General features: G+C 30.9%; 3 protein-coding genes across 4 annotated transcripts; 2 read left to right on the top strand and 1 right to left on the bottom strand.

Annotated features, from left to right (window-relative positions):
• The first annotated feature begins 3,441 nt into the window (after window positions 1-3,441).
• Window positions 3,442-5,546, top strand: LOC101246658 (large ribosomal subunit protein uL23). Its single transcript, XM_004246696.5, has 4 exons — window positions 3,442-3,556; window positions 3,647-3,707; window positions 4,726-5,089; window positions 5,249-5,546. The coding sequence occupies exons 2-4, from the start codon at window positions 3,695-3,697 to the stop codon at window positions 5,331-5,333; spliced, it is 462 nt and encodes a 153-aa protein (XP_004246744.1). The 5' UTR covers window positions 3,442-3,556; window positions 3,647-3,694; the 3' UTR covers window positions 5,334-5,546.
• A 204-nt stretch (window positions 5,547-5,750) lies between these two features.
• LOC104649097 (pentatricopeptide repeat-containing protein At5g42450, mitochondrial) lies at window positions 5,751-7,851 on the bottom strand. Its single transcript, XM_010327749.4, has one exon. It carries the CDS (start codon window positions 7,715-7,717, stop codon window positions 6,221-6,223), a length of 1,497 nt encoding a protein of 498 aa, XP_010326051.1. The 5' UTR covers window positions 7,718-7,851; the 3' UTR covers window positions 5,751-6,220.
• LOC101246955 (diaminopimelate epimerase, chloroplastic) lies at window positions 7,738-15,628 on the top strand. 2 transcript variants are annotated; one of them, XM_004246697.5, is made up of 9 exons: window positions 7,738-8,245; window positions 9,093-9,260; window positions 11,709-11,779; window positions 12,623-12,680; window positions 12,946-13,122; window positions 13,678-13,762; window positions 15,003-15,062; window positions 15,174-15,247; window positions 15,385-15,628. In XM_004246697.5, the coding sequence occupies exons 1-9, from the start codon at window positions 7,964-7,966 to the stop codon at window positions 15,499-15,501; spliced, it is 1,092 nt and encodes a 363-aa protein (XP_004246745.2). In that variant the 5' UTR covers window positions 7,738-7,963; the 3' UTR covers window positions 15,502-15,628. The 2 variants fall into 2 exon arrangements, with proteins under 2 accessions (XP_004246745.2, XP_025888635.2); XM_026032850.2 differs by having other exon boundaries at window positions 15,382-15,628.
• Window positions 15,629-24,139: the final 8,511 nt, after the last annotated feature.

Genomic DNA, 24,139 nt, shown 5'->3' with positions numbered 1-24,139 from the left:
CGCATTTTAAAAGTCATTGTTTTTAATTATAACCTTTTCAATTGTATTAATAAAGTTTTTATTCTGAATGCATATGACTAAAAAAAAATAACTCTCAAAATTAATACCAATTATAATATTAATAATAAAAATAATATTAATAACTTAATTGTTTAAATATCTAAATTTCCACCTAATTAGAAAAAGATGATTCTCCACCTATAACTATTAACAAAGATGATATAATCTTATAAATAAAATTTAAATGAAATGAACCATACCATAAGAAAATCTTTTAATGGCAAAATAGGGTATATTATTCATGAAATAAATGAAAGTAGAGTATAATTCATTGTATAGTGAGTATTAAATTACGATAATAATAATAATAATAATAATACATTGGAATACTAATCTAAGAGTGATGTCATTCTTCTTGTTATGGGGACTCGAAATCCCACGTGGTGCAAAACCTACTATTGGCTAACATTATTTTGAATTTTGGACTAGTTTTGATTGTGCACGGAGTTTATTCAAGAATAACTTTCAGCCAGCTGAAGGAAGGTCGCGATAGCGCCCAGCAATCAAAAAGTCTTTTGATAATCTTACTACTAATAGAAAGGGGAAAGATGCGCTCAATCTCTTGCTTCTTGCTTCAACTTAGGAGTAGGATGAGATTACATCATGTTGCCCTTATTTTATGTTAAATTTTTTTTTTATTGACATAATATATAGATAAGTCTTTAATCTGTTTTGGTTGATATTTATATCTTCTAATTTTGGTTATAAATAAATATAGATATATAAAATTTAAAGAACAAACATGTCCATCCTGCGCGGCATACTACATGAAAATTTATTTCTTACATGGTATCGTACGTATATTATGACACGTAGGATAGTGCGTCTATTTATTAATTTTGTACAAAGTTTTAAGTGTCTATTTGTGTACATAAAATTAAATGACATATATATCAAGTTTAAATATCTACGCGTGATGTAGCAAGGCATATGCTACGTTTTTAAATGTTGATTGATGTGTCCAAAACTGAATCAAGATGTATCAGAAGTATCCGAAATCGTGATACAATGTATTAGGACATTTGGAGATATATCCAAATTTTCACTAAATTCCAAGGATTTTTCTAATTTATTTGAAAAAGTAAAAATAAAATATAACAAACTCTTAACACTATAAAATTTATGTAAAATTCTGTCGATATAAAAACACATTTGGCAATGACCCATTTTTATGTAACAAAGTCCACATGACAAGTTAGGCCCACATACCTACTGTGTTTGCCCCAAAAGTGGTTCCTCAATTGGGCCCACTTCTTCCCTAATTGGTGGGCCCACAGTAAAGCCAAAAAAGGTAGCAGCCCATGTCATGTCCACCTGCCGTAAACTCTTGGGTAAACTCTTTGGGTGCTAATCGAAATAAGATGAGATATTTTAAAATTAAATTCAAATAAATAATATTGATTTTATTAATAAAAAATTATGTGTCTTTATTTTATTAGAAAGTCCTCGAGAGAATTACTGGACACATTTTGAAATTTGGCGTGAAGTAATTTTTTATTTCTAAATTATTGACAATCTTAAAAATATTCACTTATTTGAATTAGTCAATTTAAATACATCCGATCTGCCTCATGACATTGTAAGTGATCTTAAATTCATGTTGAAATGTCAAACTCTTAATAAAAACTCGAAAAAAGGTTGAAAACACTTTAAATTTGATAAGAATTTAGGAGGGTGTTTCATTCATATAACAAGATCATGAGCGTTCAAAGTCAGTTAATTAATTAGATGAATAATTTTAAGGCTTTTAAAGATAAAATTAAACTTTCAAAAATAAAATTAATAATTCACACTAAGTTTAAGGGCATCTTCCACACTACTCTTTAAAATCCTCATATTAGTTGTTGATATTAACAAACATATCAACTCCAAAGTTTTTTTTTAAAAAAGAGTAAATGTTATAAAACACAAATATTTGATGACTATTATTTTGATAAATGATTATTTTTATCAATATCTCTTGAACCGACTAACAAATTCCCATATCTTAGTATAACATAAGTACTTTCAATAAATAAATGCACCATTATTATTTCTAAATGAAGTATAATTAATCATGTCGCAATCAATAGTTCCATCTTAATCTCTCACATTAATGGGCATACTAACTAGTTGATAAAAGTTAATTTGACAAATATGACAATTACTTTCTCCAAAAACTTCTAACTAATATAAACTATAGTCTTAATCTACATAAATACATTTTAATATAAAGTTACCTATGATCATAAGAGATCATTTTTATGAAATAAAGTATTCACTAAAATATGTACAAAAATTAGAGAATTAAAGAAAAAATGTCTTCTTGTGGTTTATTACCATTAAAACAAATAGAGTTTGTAACGTATCACTTTCTCCCTTTTATATGTTGTCTTTTTAATAACAAAAAGAGGATCATTATTACATAATTTATCAATAACCATAGTTCTCAATCTAATTATTTATATCATACATTAGTACATAATAAATGTACATTTATTAGCTTTTATATTTTGATGGACAGTTGTTTATGTCAATTTCTAAGCATTTAATAAGCAGAAGAAACTACTAAATTAGTAGATCACATTAATATCAAATTAATATAATCTAATTTATCTTTAAAAATTAATTAAATTAATTTTTGACCACAAATAATTTTAAACAGAGGGAGTAATATTTTAGCTAGCATGAAACTCGTGTTAGCTTAGAACTGTCTAATCCACATATAGTTGACATATGTGGTTTTCGAATTGGAGTAATCAAATCCTATCAATTAATCATATAGGTTCGATTTTTGATATTTATATTCAATCATTAAGTGCAATTTTAAAATAGAAACAAAATATACGTACATTTTACCTTTCTTAAATTCTAAATATGGGAGCGTTATATCATTACATTTTACATAAAATAAGTTAAATTTTGTAATATATAACTTTTATTTGAAAATAGGCCCCTCCCTCACCCCCGTATAATCTCTCTTCATATGTCCTTTTTGAATGGACTTACAAAAAAAGTAATTTACAAGTAAAAAGTTAATAGTCATAACTATACAGTACCCTATTTTGATTTTAATTAATTTATTTTTTTACTCAAAAAATACTTTATAACCTTTTCAAACTAAAAACTATTTAAAAGTCTAAAATACCTAAAAATAAATTAATTCAAACGGGCACTCAATCATCTGAGATATATCTTTTTCTCTGCCTATATTCATAGCGTTTTAAACTTCAACACAAACGGTACGTGATGTGGTTTATTTTTTTTTTTATTTATACCTTAGAATGACTATTTTTTTTTTAAAAAACACATATTTTAAACTATAGTTAAATTGTTTGTGGGCTGATTTTTACAATTTTATGTGCTGTAAATGATAATTTTTTCTGTGGGCTTTTCCTACAACTATAATATGGGCCTCAAAATATTTGTTGAATTTGGGCTGAGCCCCATTATAAATAAGACATATTGCTTCTCTCTGCAAAACCCTAATCGGCAGAAGCAGCTTCTTCTCTCTCAGGTACACTTCCTCTGCAATTCTCAAACCCTAATTTCTACGTTTTCAGACCTTGAATCTTATACTTTTTTGCGTAATTCATCTGTTTTGTAGGTAAGCTGGTGTTTTTTTCCCTAGGGTTTCAGAACTAAACATATCCAAATGGCTCCTAAAGGTACACTTCTAACTCTTTTGTTTATTATGTTGTTGGAAATGCGAAAAGTTGTTGTCTTTATGTGTGCAATGGTTTAACTAGTTATTGGACTTAGCTCCAATCTATGATATTCTTTGTTATATAAATGGTTTAAATTGCAGTGTTTTTGTTATTATTTTTGGTGAAGGCATGATTTATTGAGGGTTCTGATTGTTTACTGGTTTGGTAGTTTTAGCCAAGTGTTGTGAGGATTTCAAGTGTTCTGTTTTTGGTGTTTGGGTGGATAATGGTGTAGAGTTATTTGTTGGATATTCTTATAGCATGATGTTCGTCTGCATTTTGTTCAGATTAGTAGAAAACCTGTTCTGTGTTAGTTTTAGTATCAACTGGAGATTTGTTTTTGTAAAAAAAGACTGATAGTTAGAGTGTAAGATGCTGTAGTAGGGAAATGTATGGTTGGCGCATTTCTGGAATTTATTGGCAGTAGAATAATTGATCGATTGTTGTTGTCTTTGTTTAATAGGTTAAATGAGTTATTTATTTGAGTATCTATTTGCAAAAAGTGCCTGATCAGTAATTCTTGAGTAATAGAGAATTTGCCTCGTCTATGGAAAGTGTATGGACAACCTTTATTAGGTTCTGGAATATTGGTAAAAGAGAGACTACTATATGTTAGATAATTATGCAATATTGAGTTGTTTTTTTGGAGAAGGATACCCTTATTATGGTTGAATTATTTGACTTGGCCTGCTTTATACAATCAATTGGATTGGGATAAGAATCAATATTCTGATTTGGGAGTTCTTAATTCTAACAACTTGCAACCTAGAGATATTGAGATATGCAGGAGTTAATTCATGTAGGACTAGAACGAACAAGGGTTAGAGGCGTGCAGATAATCTTATAAGTTCTATATATGCGAGGAGTGAAAATCAATTGTATTTACTTGCTTTGCTATTGATTTGAGTAGTGGATGTTGATTAGTTGCTGCTTTTTACTAGTACAAAGCTGATACTTGGATTTTCAACCTTAATTACAGCTGATTCGACCAAGAAGTCTGACCCTAAGGCTCAAGCCGTTAAGGCTGCCAAGGCTGTCAAGTCAGGATCAACCTTCAAGAAGAAGTCACAGAAGATCAGGACAAAGGTTACATTCCACCGTCCTAGGACTTTGAAGAAGGATAGAAGCCCCAAGTATCCTCGTGTTAGTGCACCTGGAAGGAACAAACTTGATCAATATGCTATTCTAAAGTATCCTCTCACCACCGAGTCTGCAATGAAGAAGATTGAAGACAATAACACCCTTGTTTTCATTGTTGACATCAAAGCTGATAAGAAGAAGATCAAGGCTGCTGTGAAGAAGATGTATGACATTCAGACTAAGAAAATCAATACCTTGATCAGGTATGTTTCTTACTGTGATGCTTTCATTCCACTATCGTCTTAAAATGATAAAATTCGAAAGTGTATCATGTATATATAGCATAAATGAAAAATTGGTTGACACCTGAAAATCGGCCAATCTTTGCTAAGCTAAGCTACATTTTTGTGTTTCTTGTTCAGGCCTGATGGAACTAAGAAGGCATATGTGAGGTTGACTCCAGACTATGACGCTTTGGATGTGGCCAACAAAATCGGGATCATCTAAATTAGTTTTCCTGTTTAGAATTTTGAGGAGAATTTAGAATTTCATGAAACACTTTAATGGAAGTGCCTTGTGTTTTGAATTTTGAATTTTGCTTTCCTGTTTTATTCCATATTTTTGTTATAATAGAATTCAACCTTGTGCTCCTAGTGAGTACTTGACATATTTGATTTGCCCCATGATTTATCAGATAGTATCATATAGTTATTTATACAATCTTAGTTCATTGATCACCAATCCTTGAAATAGAAAGAAATTGTATTTAAAAGGTCTAAATGTGAAACAAAGTATTTCTGAACTTGAACTTACAGATGTGTAGACTGACTCTTCTGCACTCTAGTAAGATCAGGAATAGATATTTGCAGCTTGCAATTTCTGTGACATGTGCAATATAATCTTAAGCAATGTAACTCGATTTGAGTTGGTGACAGTAGGATTGACCTTTATATCTTGTTCTATCTTCATAATGAGATGTAAATGTCATAGCAGTTATTGCATGACAATGATCACTATGTTTGTCTTATGAATTCTATAATCAACAGAAAGATCTGAAGATGATAATTAGAGGGTTCTGAGGATAGATAAATCATTTGGCCAATGACACCACTTCAACTGAGACAAACATAGACAGTCTCATGATTCATATGTAGTAAGTAATCAACGTTCCATCAAATTTATAAGTTACTTCAGAAAGTTCAGTTTAACGTTGCCCCCGAATAACGATTGTTTTCTTATAATGGTATAGTTATACCTCTTTCTTCCCTGTGTTCAACTTACTCTCACAATCTCATGAAGCTTGACTTAGTACAGCTTCAAATGCATCTTTACAGTTCATTGATATTTGATACCTATGTTGTAGTCTGCTGGACATTGAAGTGTGGAGTTGTGCATCAAAATTCTTGAAGAAAATCAGTTTCTTGGCTCTTCATTGTGTGCTGGAGGAAGTACCCAAGAAGTTCATAAATCTCAGGCTTGTTGGTATGTCTCTTGTCTCCAGTAACAAATACATGAATTTTGCATTTGATTTCAACCCAACTACATCCAGGGACCGTCTTCAACCCTTTTTCCCTCATTTCATTCCTTACGATGGACACACTCTGCCATCTTCCAGCAGCAGAATGTGCATTCGAAAGCATCACATATGATGAAACATCTCCAGGCTCTAAAGCCAATACCTTTTCAGCAGCGTATTCCCCTAGCTTCGTGTTTGAATGAACCTGGCAGCCTCCTAACAATGCCTTCCAAAATCCTATACCTGGATCAAAAGGCAAATCATGAATGAATTTCTCAGCTTGTTTAAACCTCCCTGAACGCGATAGCAGGTCAACCATACATGCATAGTGCTCAGATTTCAGTAGATTAGCATCCCGAGTTCTTGCCTGCTCAAAATATGAATAAGCCTCATCAACAAGACCAACATGACTACACGCCAGTAACAAACCAAGAAGCGTAACACTATTTGACTTAATTCCCATATACTCCATTCTCTTAAACAATTCAATCGCTACATCCCCTCTCCCATTTTGAGCATGAGCACATATTAAAGCATTCCAAGTCACAACATTTCTTTCAGTAAGTCTATCAAAAACGCGAAGACAATCCTCTAAACTCCCACATTTTGCATAAAAGCTAACAAGTGAATTGCCAACAAACACACCAACCTGACCCAAATACTTCACAGCACAAGCATGCAAACTTTTTCCCTTACCCAATGCTGCCATATTTGCAGCTGCACTTAACAAAGAAGGGAACGTAGATTGATCAGGTATGAAACCTCGTCTCAACATCTCAATAAAAAGATTAACAGCCTCTTCGTTACATCCTTTCTTGCTATAACCACTAATCATAGCATTCCAAGTAACAACATTTCTCTCTGGAATTATCCGAAAAATCTCCATTGCTTCATCAAACCTCTGTTCTTTAAGATATCCACATAATAAAGTTGTATACGAAACCACATTTGGTTCATGTGTATCCTCAAAAACAAACAGACCTTCTTCAATGCTGCATAGCTTTGCATAAAGATCCAAAAGTGCACTACCCACGTAAACATTCGAGTTAAGACCAAGTTTCATTGAAACACCATGAAATTGCTTTCCTAAATTTGGATCATCAAGAACAACAGATGAGTGAATTACAACACCAAATGTGAACTCATTCGGTCTAATATTCAGCTCAAACATTCTTGAGAAGATATTCATTGCTTTCTTGTGTTGATTCAGTTTAGCAAAATGGCTAATCAAAGATGTTGCCGATGCTACATCTCGTTTAGGCATTTCATCGAACAACTGAAATGCATTTGTATCAATTTGGTTAAAGCATCTAAAAGTTGAACGTTGGATTCTTATACACAGAAATGATATTCGAGTAAAACGCGAATATATCATAGTAAAATCAAATTTTAATAAGAGGCCTTCAAAATTGGTTTTATAAAAATCACATAGAATAAAAAAAAAAAATCCAAACTAATAAAAGTTAAAACGCTTTTTAGTTTTTTTTTTTGAGCATTAAAAAATAATACTTACATAATTTAGAAATACTTTTAAGTATATATATATATGTAAATTACCTCATAAACTCTTATGTATTTTTTTAGCGTCACCTGTGACTGTAAGAGCTGACCAACTCCTTCAATGGCTATAGCCGCCGCCATTACAGTGCCTCTCACAACCCCAACTCGCCGGTCTTTTTCTTCCCTTTCTGCTAATCCCAATCGATTATCTTCTCCATTCGCTTTACAATCGAACAAGCTCAAATTCGTGGCCATACAGTGCCCTAGTTTCCGGGTTTCTGCGGTATCATCAATGAAAATCGAAGTTCCGGAGAATAGTTCTTCGGCTTCTTTCCTTGATCGTAAAGAAAGCGACTTTGTTCGCTTTGTCAAGTACCATGGCCTGGGCAACGACTTTATATTGGTAATACATACACAATGCTCAATATTGAATATAGCTTTTTCTAATTTAGGAGGAATTTGCGAGTAAAAGATGAAACTTGCTGCATTGGTTTCCAGCTATTGTATTTTCTCCCCACATTTTACTAATTTGTTGTATGATGGTGTTTGACATAATTTAAAGTTTAATATGTTGATTTTCCTTGTGTATGATAGTAGTGATAGACTCGTAGAGGAAGAAAATAATTGAAAAGTTAGTTTGTTTAATAGTTAAAGGAATTTGAATTCTTCAATGTTGTATGTAATAGTAACAATAGAATGATGTAAAACTCTTATAGACATTCGAAAATGAACGGAGTTGCATATAAGGTGGAACTAAGGGAGTGTTTAAGTATCTTTCTTGTGTCTTTTAGTTTGAACAGTGAAATTATCTTACTTTTATATATCTTGGAGCTTTTTCCCTCTATCTTTCTTGCCATTCTCTTTTCCTGTGTTCACAATATGCTAAAATGCTGCTTCTTGTTCAATAAAATGTTAAAAGGATGGATTTTTACCCTAGTGATGACTTGTTTAGAGTTTAGTCTTGGGAAAAAAATGCAGTCTTGGCGGAAGATAACTCACAGTTTTTGCTGGATATTGATGGTTTTTAATAAACAGTTGACAGTTTACAATGTTGAAAGTTGGGTATATTATTTATTTGATTAAGCTCACAATAGTTAAGGTCTAGAGACCAAAATCCTATGTTTATGAATCACAAATAGCAGTCTATACCTGGAATATTGACATTTGGTGAATACACATAGAAGTATGGGTGGGAAAGAGCCATGGTTCTTTGATTAGATGCTTATCCTTTATATGCTTGTTTTGAGTAGGTTGACAATAGAGATACAACAGAACCTAAGGTCAGTCCTGATCAAGCTGTGAAACTGTGTGATAGAAACTTCGGTATTGGTGCGGATGGGGTAATATTTGCAATGCCGGGAGTCAATGGCACTGATTATACCATGAGAATCTTCAATTCAGACGGAAGTGAGCCAGAGGTAACATCACATGTTCTTTGAATCTAGAATTGATTGCATCTGTCTCCGGAAGAAGTGATCTGACATATTTGACCTCTAAACATGGTGTCTTTGTGTTTGCTTATCTATGATTGAGAGAATGATAGAACGTGTTGAAATGTATCTTGCTGTCCATTCTATCTCCCTCTCTCTCTATCTTTCTGATTCCTTACTTTGTTGAATTTCCTTTAGTTATGCCCTTGCTTTCCTTGTTTGGTGGCAAGAAAATATAAAAAGGACTTCAGAAGAACATGATGTTGTCATTTTTCTTTGTGACATGTATAAAGATTTCAGTTTTGCATATATTGAATATCCTTGCATATCTGCTAACCATGCTGTTGTGTCTGTTTCACCTTGTGCATTAGAGAAGTATATTGATGCATATGACTTCCTCCAGTACTTCTATTTTTGCAACTTCACCTTGTCTTGGCAGCCATACACTGCAGTTGCTTCCTCACACGGAGACAGTAGTTTTACTGTGCTTGGGCTGTTGGAGCAGCTAAATACCACAGGAGAGGTGCCTGTTTATTTGTGGTATAAATCTAATGTCGAGATCAATCTAACAGCAGGGCTTCGCAAAGTGGCAATTGGCCTGGGCTTATTGTCTTCTCTGCTGAGCAAGTATTGCATATTTTTGTGAAAAAACAACGTGCAAGAACAGTACTTGGAAATTTGGGTAACCCCAAACGGTCTTGCAGTGATGATATAAATCAAGGAGCTGGTGTAACCATGAATTCTGATATAAGCTTTGTCCATAGCTTTCTGAATGATAGCCCTCAATCTGAGAAATGGAACTGTAGTATTTTTAGAACAGCTCCACCTGCTGATCTTAACCAGTGCCCTCATCTGTCTAGTGGTCACTCAATTGTTGAATGGATTAATGACTGCTCAGTAGTGTCTTATCAATCATTTTTGAGATCTGTATTAGACTCTTCTGTTGGTTAATGCCATTAGGATACCCAGTTACAATCATTTTAAAAAGAAGCAGCCTCATCTTTTCTGATGACAAAGTTAGTGTGGAACTTGGTTGGTTCGAGCAATTTCATCTCAAATTTCCAATTCACAAGTTTGATCACTCGTGGATTCAAGATGGAATTATGCTTGAGATGCTTGAGAAAAAGACAGTTTTAAGATCGCCCGGAGGCTGAAAGAGCATAAGACTTTATTGGTGAACAAAACATAAGAGCTACTATACCATATTCACGAAAGCAAATGCTCTATGAACAGCTAGTTGACTGTTGACCAGCTTGAAAGTTGCCATTTGCCTCCCCATGATCAAATGTTACAGTTAGAAGGTGCAAACACCATGACAACACTATTATTGATGCTTTGGGGACTACATCATCTGCAAGGGAAGTTGGGCAGAAGGCTCCGACTATTGAGGATATTGGCAAAATAATTATTGCAATCAGCGAGCAGACGGAGATTATGAAAATGCTACAAGAAGCAGTCTTTTTGCATATTTTTGCAGCTGCTGATTTTGTCGTTAGTGAGTTGCAGGCAACGAATAACGCGTTGAAGATTATGTTAGCTGGAGATTGTCTAAAAATTGCTCCAAATTCTATGAAATGCTAGGGAAAGCTGGTGGAGCTTCCATTGGACTAAAGATGTGGTCTTGCTCTCAACACAAGATTAAGTGTTTGTTGGATGCTTTTGAAATTGGGAAGGGATATATAGAGTTGGTTATATCTTTAGAAGATTCACCCCACAATGAATGTAAGCTACTGGAAGTTGATTTTGTGTTGGGTGCTGGAAGGATTTGGTTAAGTTGGTTGAGAAAGTGGCAGTCCCTTAAGTGCTTTTTGGACTACAGAGTACAGGCGCCAATGCCATAAATTCATAATGTCTTAGAGGAGTTGGATCCAACAATTCTCGATGCCCTCAGTTCAAAGCTCCATAAGGTGTTCAAAGTTGGTCCTTTAGGTCTGCCATCTTCTTCTCCCAAGGAACTCTTTGATGTATATCTGGATGCATCCTCTGGTTTGAAAAGCAAAACGAAAAATCATTGTTGAAAGTTGCTTTGGATATTGAAGCATCTACAAGACAACACTTTGGTCTCGTTAAGGCTAAATTTGAACTTTGAGGAGAGGTTCTTATTGAGGTGGGGAGAATTGTTCTGAATGTAACTAAGATGGAGGACGCATGTGAGAAGATGTCAAATTACATTTGGGACCCCGGGAAGATGCCTATATATTGAAGAGGGAAATAATCAATTAGGGTTTATGCTATGAAGTTGTCTTTTTATTTCTTAGTTGCCTAGATTAATTCTGGAACCTCCCTCCATTCTTCCTTTTTATTTCTTGTTCTTCCCTAGGAAGATTTCTTACTAGTTTGGAGTAATTATAATGGTGAACTCTTATATTTGTAATTCCAATTATCCATTTGAATACAATATGGGTTCATTACATATTTTGTTTTGTCTACAAACAGATGTGTGGTAATGGAATTCGATGCCTTGCCAAATTTATAGCTGAGCTTGAGAATTTCCATGGAAAGAAAAGGTATTTATATCCTATTTGTTTCTCTATGTACAGTAATCTGCTTTATAGGGTCTCACAACATCTGCCTGGTATTTACTGCTTTATATTTGTTGAATTACTTGTTTCTTTGCATTGAAAACCTCTGGGGATGCTTTCTAATATCATTTAATTACTTTATCAAAAAAAAAAAGAAAAGAAAACCTCTGGGGAATTTCAAGCTTCTTTAAACTTACTTATTTGGTGCTTTGGAGGGGAAAATTTTGAATTTGCTTGACGAATTTAAGATTAGCAAATATCGTGAACCATCATGGAACATCAATACTGCTTTCTTAACTTGATCATACCTTTCACATCTGAGAATTTTGTACTGCCAAGCAACATAGTTAGTTTTTCTTTTTCAATTCTTTTTCTGCTTAAGGTTCCCTGTTTATGTAACATTTGTGCTAATTATTTGAAGTGGCATCATGAAAAGTTCTACATAGAGATCCTAAGCACCATATGCTATTTGGTTGGTGTTTCAATATCTGTATAACTGAACATATTCTAGTGGCTTGGATGGTTTGCTGTTCTAATAAGCCATTATTCAGGATATAAATGCATCTTGGGACATCTGAAATTTAACAGTTGTGTGAATATGACCATCAGATCTTTGCATGAATTGAACAGTGACAAGAATCATCACTTTGTTGTTCAGTACACTTGATCTGATCCTGGTTGGTGGACTGATTGATTGAATAACTATCGATTTGATTGTTGTGGCTCACCAATCTTTGTGTTTTCTTAAATTCAATAATAGTATGATGGCATCTAGTGATTTGATTTCCTTAATTAGTCTGGCTGACTGACTGTCCTCTCTTTTTGTAGTTTCACCATACATACAGGGGCTGGACTTATAGTTCCTGAAATCCAAGATGATGGAAAGGTAAATTCCATTTTTCTCAGCCATTTGCTAGATTAAGGGCTCTATTGCATGGATCGAGCAAAAGGATACATCAGATCATATAGCACCTCTTTCTCAAAAAGATCATATAGGCAACCCAACTAGATTGGGATAGCCACTTAGTTGGTTGATTGATTGAACGAGCTGCATGCTATTTGGCATTCAACACTGAAGTCACTGAAGTTTGATGTCAGATTATCTTGAATTAAAAAAAAACAAAAAACTTAATAGTTGTTTCTAATTCCAGGTTAGGGTTGACATGGGTGAGCCCATTCTAAAGGCAGCAGATGTGCCCACTAAACTACCCCCTAACAGAGATCAATCTGTCGTTAAATCAAGTCTAGATGTAGATGGAAGCACATGGAATGTAACCTGTGTTAGCATGGGGAATCCCCATTGTGTCACTTTTGGTACAGCACAGCAGGTATCTTCTTTGGTTTAGTGCTATTTGTAGCCGTTCGTTTGGAATCAAAGGCAGTGGCGCTACAGTTGATATGAACTCTTGTTGCATAGGGATAATAAAATATTCCGTTATCTCTAAAAGGATCAGGACTCTAGCCTATGAAAAGAATGGATAACTTCTCTTATTTCACGCAATTCTTTTGTCCATGCCTAATGCCTTGTCCTCTTTACTTTATATTTTGGATTGTAAGTTGAACATGAGAGTGCTAAACATTGTACCTAGCTGTTCTCTGTAAAAATGTCCTCTTAAAATATGCCATGTTTTATTTTAAGATAACAGGCCAATCATAATATTCTTAAGATGAAATGGAGTAAGGTATTTCTTAGGATATTAATATCATCTTTTTCCTACGAATACTAGTCATTCCGTTTCCTGTTTCAGTTTTGTGGTTATCTGATTCATTATTTAACAGTAAACATCTGCTTGTGCAGAAATAGAAAAAATTCACTGAGGGCTTTATGTCTCTCACATTTATCGGGTTTAAATTGCTTTTGTTTTCTGCTTATCATGCATCAGGACTTGCAAGTAGATGAACTAAAATTAGCAGACATTGGTCCAAAGTTTGAACATCATGAGATGTTTCCTGCTCGCACGAACACAGGTCCGTTTAAATCTAAGCATGAAGAAAGTTAATATCTTTATTGATGCAGGAGTTGATCTTCATGTCAGCTATATTTTCTTCAAAAAGTATTTGAACTGCAGACCAAGATATTAGCATAATATTTCATTTGAAAATCTCCCTAATCCAATAGTAGCTGTGACAAAGCAGAATTTGGTTTCACATTGATCACATTGTTCAAGCTTTTTACCAGAGTCATACACTGATTCTGAACTTTACCAACCGAGTTCATCATAACTCATTGATCTGCACTTCCCTTTTCTTTTTCCTTTTGGCGTTGCTATTAGGTAGAACTTCCTTAGGGCGATGAAATGATAAAGCCTGAACTCCAACTTCTCTTTTTGCCCTCCTTATGCCAAAAGTTCTTTCCAAAATGATGGATTGTCCTATTTATACTGTTAGAATTTACCTAGAAATGAAATTGAAGTTTGAAAATCTCTTCAGGAGGCGCTGCAGACAAGGAAACCATGGCTGTAGCACCTTGCGTATGTCTGAGTCCAAAAAATCTGGCCCATGGTCTATGCCATGAGTTTCGAGAAGTTATATTTCATGAATATAGTCATCTCCTGCTCATTCCAAAAAGTTAAACATTTCTATTTATACCCCTTGGAATTTCCCTATAAAGGAAATGGAAGGTTGAAAATTCCTAAAATTGATCTTCCATAGCCTTCATAGACCAACAAATTGAAGTATGACACCTAAAAAATATTGGTTATATGCATGGCGGCTTTTTAAACGAAAATGCTAGTATTTGGAAATGTACTAAATGTAGTAGAACTGATCTACATTATATAATGTGGCTTTGGAAAGAGATGGAGATTGAACGTTAGCCAAAAAAAAGGTTCTGTTTTTAGTTAACCAGTTCGGTTGTATGTACTCTACGTTGACAAGTCGTTCATGGTTTATTTACTGGAATATCATTTATTATGTAAAGTGACTGAGTGCTTGTCATTTGGCATTACCCAACAACAGTTCTTTTGTCTGGCAATAAAGAACTTTAGGTGCACTTCCAGTATCATTATAGGTGTAGGGTGAAGCAATCTTTAAGTTTGTCGTCTGTGTTTGAAATGTAGCTTCCTGATTAAGATTTAAGAGCGCACTCAATTTTTGTGTAAGGATTACCAAATGTGTGTTTATGTCCGTGATATATCATTTGTTATTATTTCATGAACTCCTTTCTTGCATCTTTTGGGTAAACCAAACATATTTGGTTGATTTGCAGAATTTGTTCAAGTTTTCTCCCCAACACACCTTAAAATGCGTGTCTGGGAACGTGGTGCAGGTTTGTTTTCTGAACAAAAAGGAAACCTTCACCTTACAAATAATTTGATGTATTAGATTGGTGCCGTTACTTGCTAAATGTAACTATGAATTTATCCCTTTTCGAGTATAGGCGAGACACTAGCCTGTGGGACAGGAGCTTGTGCCGTAGTTGTTGCAGCAGTTCTTGAGGGTCGTGCTGCAAGGGTAAGAAGTTGATTACTTTTGGGTTTTAATGCTGGAAAAAAACCAAAATCATGTCAAGTATGTGTGACCGTCTTTCCCATTTGTTGGCGTTACTGATTTCTCCTTTTTATCACTGCTCTTCCCCGTTACCAAAGCAGCGTTGTACTGTTGATCTGCCTGGTGGACCACTTGACATTGAGTGGAGTGAGAAAGACAACCATATATACATGACGGGGCCAGCAGAGGTAGTTTTCTACGGGTCAGCTCCTCTTTGAGCCCCTAAATGTAAGTTTATTTGTACTTCATCCTTTCTGTAAGTTCCAGAATTCATAAATTTGCTCTAAATCTTTGCCAACTTCGTTGGAGAATGAAAGAAATGCAGACGAATTGATCTTGGATAAACCACATTACCTTCATTGTTGCCTCAAACTGAAATTCTTTTGTTGTGATTTCTCAAAGCTGTGAACTTCTACTTTCTCCCATTTAGCCATTTCAAGGATGGGGAGAAAGTACATTAGTTTTATATAGGCTCCTTGAAGTAGTACAAGTATCATCACTTTAGGAAAATGACTTTAAGTTTCATAAGTGATATTTCATATTGACTTTTTTGTCCTCTATCCTTCAACGCACGTAACTCAAACTAGCACCATATAATATTTTACACTAAGCCGTATATAACATATAAAAAATTGAATCATTTAATTTACTGAAATAAATACCATCAATTAGTTATCATATAATTTACTAACTTATAGTATATATTATCCGACATGAATACATATATAAGTATTAACTGTAACGGAAGAACATTTGCAAGGAATTCGTATATTATACTAATTTGCTTTGATTTGACGATTATTGATCAACGTGGTCGATATAAAAATTGAAATGAAAAAGGAATATTTATATGTTTTAAAAATTGAAATACTAAATTAGCAAGGATATTCTATCTTAAAGTCAAATAAAAAAAAAATATTAAAGAAAAACAAATGTCTTACCAATTGTCACCTACAATGTAGAAAATAATTGCACGTTACTACTTGAACCACATATTTTTTTTTTATCTTTGACGAAGAACTTAAATCCCTTTTTAGATAACAATTTATTTGACATTATGTATATTGTTTGAGGATAATAAGTTATATATATTTGACATAATAAAAAATATTTATACAACATCAAGTATAGATAGTCTAAGCATGACTACTAAAATTCACTCTTATCACAATACTGAAGGAAAGTCTTGATCTGATATCATTTATAAATGTAATGACTTTGAACCAAGTGTTGAGGCATTATTGATTTTGGATCTAGGCATGCACGAATTCGTCTCGTTGAGATATATAATTCAAAAAACACTTTAACTATTTACTCTTTCATTTTGACGATTCACCCAAGATGTAATATGTATTTTATGATATTTTCTATCCACCATAACTAACAAGATGTGAGATTAGTATTTTCTTTTTTTATAAGTATTTATTTAAACTATGTTATTTATGAGCCTAATCTTTTACGTTTCACAAAAGAATTCAAAAGGTAAATCTTTTTTAAGGTTCCTTTTTAAAAGCAAATGCTTCCAAGAGGAAGGTAAGTACACATTTTTTAGGTAAAAAGATAATAATAACAAAGATAATGATGAAAATAAAAATAAAAATAAAAAGAGCATAGCATCACCTTTTTAATTTTTTTAAACTAGAAAAGCCAAAGTCATGTAAAAATATTCTTAATTTTTACCTTATCGTGTCACTAGAAAGCATGATGAATGTCCGTAATTTTTTTTATGAATCGCATTAAATAAAGACAAATTTAAGATTTAAATTTAACGAATTCATACTTTTAAAGTCTTCAATAATAAATCTATTGTAATATATATGTATATATATATTCGTTGAAAGTTATGTATTCAAATCTTATTTTTTTGTGGCCAAAAAGACTTATATGTAAAACCATTGATTAAAAAATAATTAATGTCAAAATCAGTATTACCTATAATCTGAAATCTGATTGATTATTACAATTAGAGGAAACAAAGCTGCAATTGAATTTCAATCAAGGAGACAAAAGTCACCGGCCCATAATATTAGGTGAAAAATAAAATTAATTTATTAATTTTTCTTTTTATATTTTTCGTGAAACCTAAAGAATTTTAGAAACACATTTTTTAAAAAAACTCTAAAATCATATGTTTTATTTGACCCGATGAGTCTGTCGGAAAAATATATAAAGTAGAGAGTAAGACTGTATAAACATCATTTTACCTAGATTCCATGCTAGACTATACTGAATATGTTATATTTAAGGTAAAAATCTCCCTCTGAATCTGCGAGTCATATTTATAACTTTCATAGAATATAACTTTTCACATAATATTATATGTATCTATGAGATTGAATATGAAATTCTATATACACACTTTAAATTGGGTATTCGTTTTCCTCCCTTTCCTACTATGTACGAGGATTGAAAATCGTGTAGGAGTATTATTTTGTGATGAACGTACTTAAGTAGAATCAAAAACTTCAATTTATAAGTATTATTTCATAATGTTTCATATTATATTGTATACTGTTATATTATATTGTATTGTGTTATATCGTATTAAATGACTCATATATACGGCCAAGAATAGTATTGTAACAATTCTGTATAATTAACATTATCTCAATATAGGAGGCAAAATTCACCGGCCTATATATTTAACCTCTTAGGTAAACTATATATTATAAAAATAATTGGTTATTTCTTCAAACGTACATTTGTCATGTAACTTAAGAATTTCAAGACAACTCATGTTACATAACTTGAGGATATATGTATATATGTATACACTATGGCTACGAATTATAATTTATTAGATTTTAAATAGTGGGATAATTATTGTTCAATATTTTGGGTGAATTAGTAATTTACAGAAGAATCAACAAATATATGATGGTTTTGTATATTTAAGTATAATATACATTTCTATACATATAATATACAAATCAATGCGAATATATTATATATTTCGATCGTATTGATGAATAAATTTGGCCGAAAATTTTCTTTTTAAAATATCATTGCAGAGGCTATAGTTAATTGGTTGATGAATATAAAGTGCTAGAAATTTATTTATTTTAAAGTAATAGCAAGTATATGGCGGTAAATTTGACATTTTCCTTTCATTATTAGGCATCATGTTAACCTATCGTGAGGTAAAGATTTTTTCGAAAAAGTTCTTTTTATCTCGTAAAAGGTAAGAGTAAAGTATATATATACACTCTTCTTCTTTAGATTCAAGTTATGAAATCATACTGGATATATTGTTAGAATTCGCCGTTGTCGTGTTAATTAGTTAGTTGAGCTACTCACGTAGTCAATTGAAAGACAAGTGTTCGATAATTAATAATTAATATGTAATATGTCAAGTTGTTACTTCAAGATTTGAAGACAAGTTTTGTCTACACCAAACTCCTCTATTTAGACTATAAATGATTTTATCATTTTCTAATTTTTAAAGCAACATGATCCTTAAGTTTAATGTTAATTTGTCCCAAAAAGTCCAACCATGAAAATGACTTTAATTTACACAACATTGATGTAAAAAAGAAGAAGAGATATTTGAACAAGTCTACTAGGATAGACATATGACTAATAATGACAATAATAATGTGTCTAAATCCCAAAGAGGGACATAAAATAGAGTCTCCATAAGCCTTAACTATCCATGTTTTATTTTCACATCTAACACCAATAAAAACAACTTTTAACGGCAATAGAGATATGTTATATGCACATTAATAAAAAATATACACTAAAGTGCTTAACGATATAAGTCATAAGATTCAATATCGTTGTGTACTTTAGGGACTTTACAAAGAGTGTGCAGTTACCTCTAAAAATATACTTTACGACAACTAATCTAGGCTATTGTTGTTGGATTTTAGAGGTTCAACAATATCCACTCTCATATAATCTCATTAACTCTTTATAGAACTTAATTTTCACTTTGATTAAATTATCAACAAACCAAAAGCTTCCTAAAGAACCCTTATAGTAATTTGTTTGAGATTAATTAAGCTACAAAAGAATGCACATCTCTATACTTGAGCCTTCATATTTATTTTAATTTTTTTTTTTTTGAAAAAAAGGTTCAATTGGAGTAGTATTTTTGGAGAGAAATGATATATAATGGCTCTTCCAACTAATAATTGTAAGAGCAATGATTGTTATATAAAGATTATGCACAAACTTAAATATGATTAGTGGAATTAGTTTGTTATGCTTTATGCGATTTGAAGTAGTTAATTAATTGGACTTGTTATCTAAAAAGTATTTCACCTTTTAAAAAGGAAAATTAATCTCTTTTCTAATCATCAAAATCAATTTTAGCTCTACTAGGCCTTCTCATGAAGCCTGATTGATGCCTTGGTTAGGCCATCATCTAGACTATTATTTTCTAACGGATCGTTTTGTGTGATAGATAAAGAAAAATTCTAAAATAAGTGTAGAGATGAAATACTATAAGACGTGTTTTATTTCTTTTAGGATTTTTAGAAATTGCGCAGTCCAAAAATCATAGTTCATACCTATATAAAAAGAGTATTATACTCCTTAAAGAGGTATCTCTAATATTTCGCAGGTTTATAAAATATTCGTAAAGAGATCAAATTAAAATCATCAAGTTCGGGAAATACGTCACTAAAGGCCCTCGAGTCATGGATCATTCTTATTTATGGATGATTATTTTTCATCTGTTTAAAATTTGTCGCAAATAATAAATTTTTTATATTCCGCAATTCTTTGTTTGGTTAGAATGTATGGGCTAACTTATTTCAGGACTAGTAATTATTATTAGGATAAATCATTTCTACTTGTGGGTGAAATATTAATTCTAAGATAACTTATCCCTAAAAAAATGTAAAATAACATAAGTATGTTTTTTTATAAACAAACAACTTATACTTAAAGGATATCTTAGTAAAATAAACAATTTATTTTTAGAAATTATGTCATGCATATTTTACATATCAAGCAATCAATAAAAAATAATCTCAACATAACTAATTTTATACTTTATACTATCATAATTTATCATAATTGATCTCAACATAACTTGTATCAAACGACATCTAAATACTGTACCACCCCATGTTGACTCTTAATAATAATCATGATTATTAACTGATCACTTCAGGGAAGTTCAACATTCCTTTTCTCTATAATTGTACTTAATTATTAAATATTTGTTAATTTTTTGGTAGTGTCGTGGAAACTTAATTTATTAGAGCCAAATAATTAAACTACAATTTCATACATAAAAAAATTGCTCTGGAATTTTTATTGCATTTTGAAATTACACCATAAAAGTGCTCTTGATCACATGAAACATGTTCTCAAGTATACTCTACCAACGACAAATTAAACGAATTAATTAGCTATTTTCTCAATCTAATAATGTTTATCTAATATTAATTTTATATACTTTTTAAAAAATTATAAATAGAAGAATAATTTTTTATCACCATTTGATCAATATAATAAATACAATGTCTTAAAAAATATAATAGTGAAAAAATGACTACAATTAATAATAAGGATAAAATAAGAACTATATGTAAAATTATTCATTAATTTCATAACGTGGATAAGTATGGTTAAACATTCCAAAATAGTACTTATAGTGGACATATATTATTGGACGAAGGAAGTAATCATTTACTCCGGTGACACTCATGCCTTAGCTAATTGACCATGAATATTTATTACTTCCTATGTTCGAATTTACGTGTTAAATAAAATTTCCTAATAATTTGATTTATATTTTTATTTGTAATTTTCGATAAATCAAGAAAGGATAATTTTTTCTTCTTATTATTATAGTCTTAATCCCTCTTGTTCCTAATACTTTTACATTTTTCATGAATCATCACACTTATTAAGAAAATAATAATTGACATAGTAAGTTTACCATTTCATCCCTATTAATTATGAAGTGGATGAATTAAAAACTTAAGATTTTTAAAAAGTTCTATCTTTTTCAAAATAACTAATTGAGGATCTAATAGGTATTTTGTCCTTTCTTGATTTGTCAAAATTGACGAGTAATTAGGGAAAACTAAAAAAGAAAATATGAACAAGTAACTAAAGTCAAATGAAGTATAATTGAGTTTATGTGTTTTGAAAAATATAATGAATAAATATGTCGTCTGAAACCCTATCAATTAATAGAGATATACTAGTAAATTTACTATAACAATTATTATTTTGTTAGTGAATATAATTAATAAAACTTGACAAAAGTAATTACCAAAAGAGGGAGTAATTTGAGAGAAGTTAAAATTGACAGATCATAGAGCAATAAAAGTAGAATAAACTTCTCATATCCCTTCAATTTATAGTGGCAAAAACATGCATGGGGAATTTAATATTTATAAATTGAATATAGTTTAATTAATTGGTAGATAATTCCAAAGACTAATAACATCATATAAAATGGGAGAAAAGAAGTGTGAAATAGCATGTCACCACTAAAAGTGGAAGCTTCTGCGGAGGAACAAATTAAAATAATTACTGCTTATTCAATAATATTTATTTAGTTAAACAAAAATTAAGAGATAAGTTATCATTTTATATATTTTTTTATTTTTACTATTAAATATTATTTAATATCTAAATATATTTTCTAAAACATTAAATTCAATATATTCAAAGGGTAATGTAGTACATACTCTTCTATTTCTATTTATTAGTTGTCATTATTTTAGATTTCACGCTCGTTATGTTGCTGGTTAAATTCGTATTTTCAAGGTGAATAACTCTCAAGGATTAAATCAAAAAAATATTGCCATTTACGTATTGATTATGTGAAACAACAAGTAGTATTAAAAAACATTAATTTTTAATGAAAATGACATATAAATAGAAACAGATGAAGTGATATTACCGTTATTATTTTTTTAAGGTGTGTGTCAAATTAACTGCGAATAATTATTGTTAGACGGAGGAAGTAAGTTATAAAAACAAATTAATCTTTGCAATTATCAATGGTTTGGCCAAAGGCATAATGACAACAAGAATATTAAGAATCTATTTGAAGTTATTTGGTTCCATTAATTCTTTTGGCACTTTAACTAATTAATTAAATGACTTTTGTCAAGTCATTATAGGGTCATATTTGCTGAAGACTTGAAGATCATCAAATAATTAAGAAGCTTCCTTAAATAATTATTACAAGTCCTAGAACAATAATTCATTAGTCCACTTAGCTTCCATCCACAAAATATAATAACATATAAAAATTATCAATAATGTATTTTATATGAGCATTTATTAATTTAGACATAAGTTAATTATCATCACAATATATTATCATTAATAAAGACATTAATCAATGTGCTTAATAATTAATTAATGAGATCTCCTCTTATCCCTCTAATTTTCAGTTAGTAAAGTAATTTGCCAACTTAGACATTATAATTTAATTCTATCACATGGGAACAATTCTCAAGTTAATGAACTACCTTTATTTTCTTTTTTAATTACTGATTTTGGTTGAGTTGGTAAGCAATTTAATTAACAGATGATTGCTTATTAATTTATTATAAATCAATATAATGTAGACAAGAAATATGTGATTATTGGTTAGTTTATTTTAAGCAAGATAATTAAAATTAGCTAAAACCAATCAAAGTGGACCATGAATTGATCTCCATAAAGTATTATTGGTTCATTCCTTCTGACTAATAAGTTTAAACTCATGGACTAAACTATATAATACACTAAACAATTAAATTAAATTTACATTATATGTTGGAGGGTCTATATATATATATATAGAAATATTAAGGGTTTCATGCATTTCAACCTAGTGCTTTGACATGCATCATTCAAGATACAATATATACTATTTAATAAAATCTTCATATTTGTTGATTAGATGAATATTATGAAGTTCAAATTAAAAAAAAAACGATGACTTATTCAGGGTAATTTCATATGTGAGATTTAAGTGTAGTATAACCTTGTTCCTATCTTTTAAATGTAAATTTTTTGTCACTGATTGACAAGTATGAAGCTAATAAACGTGCCCTTAATTTGAAATAGTTTGAATATACCCTTAAAGAATAGATTAAATGAACGAGCTTTTAAGAAAAATGCGATTAAAATTAGAATAATTTTTTTTTATAATATTTATATTAATAAAAACAAAAGAAAGGCACACACAAGACACAACTTGTAAAAGCTACAAGGGGATTAATACATGCATGAGAATTGTAGCCAATTGATACATAATTGTCTTCATCTTTAAACTTAAAACTAAATTTATAAATGTTTTGTATTTATTTAACCAACAATATTCAACACTGACTCATAATTAATCTGAATTTACATTGGATATATCCATTCTTGATAATCATAAATGAAATTGGACAATTACTAGTATTGTTATACTATTTCTTAACATTCTAAAACGTCTATTTATTTTCATATAGATATATTATGTTTTTGGAATTGAAGATGGGTTTTAATTTTTTTTTATTTTTTGTATAGTTGAAATACACTTCTGACTCAAAGATTTTTGTTATGTTCAACATAATGTTTTTATTCTTATTTTTTGGGGAAATTAATTTTATAAAAAAGGAACATAAAGTTGGTAAACAATGAAACACTCAAAAAAAAATCAGGTGTTACATTAATATAAGTGCATTTATGTAATGTAATCTAAGTCAATCCAAATAATAATTAATATAATATATCTTAATTTTACACTAATCTATCTTCTTTTTTTTTTTTTAGATTTCTTGGTCAATTGTCAACACTAATAATGGGTTAGGTTAATTTTGGCATGATTTTATAGAATCTCTTCAACCAATTAAAGTTGGCCACGCCATTTAAGAGTTGTTGATAAGGACTTAATTACATTATTTC

Source organism: Solanum lycopersicum, chromosome 9, assembly GCF_036512215.1.
Source record: "Solanum lycopersicum chromosome 9, SLM_r2.1".
Lineage (NCBI taxonomy): Eukaryota > Viridiplantae > Streptophyta > Magnoliopsida > Solanales > Solanaceae > Solanum > Solanum lycopersicum.
This window is presented reverse-complemented; position numbering and strand designations above follow the sequence as displayed.

Excerpts from the sequence above, each read along its gene's own strand:
- LOC101246955 (XM_026032850.2), top strand. The coding sequence starts at position 7,964 with ATGGCTATAGCCGCCGCCATTACAGTGCCTCTCACAACCCCAACTCGC. Across the intron at positions 11,780-12,622 it reads AATTTCCATGGAAAGAAAAG|TTTCACCATACATACAGGGG; the intron begins GTATTTATATCC and ends CTCTTTTTGTAG. Across the intron at positions 15,248-15,381 it reads TTGAGGGTCGTGCTGCAAGG|CAGCGTTGTACTGTTGATCT; the intron begins GTAAGAAGTTGA and ends CCGTTACCAAAG.
- LOC101246658 (XM_004246696.5), top strand. Across the intron at positions 5,090-5,248 it reads AAAATCAATACCTTGATCAG|GCCTGATGGAACTAAGAAGG; the intron begins GTATGTTTCTTA and ends TTTCTTGTTCAG.
- LOC104649097 (XM_010327749.4), bottom strand. The coding sequence starts at position 7,717 with ATGATATATTCGCGTTTTACTCGAATATCATTTCTGTGTATAAGAATC.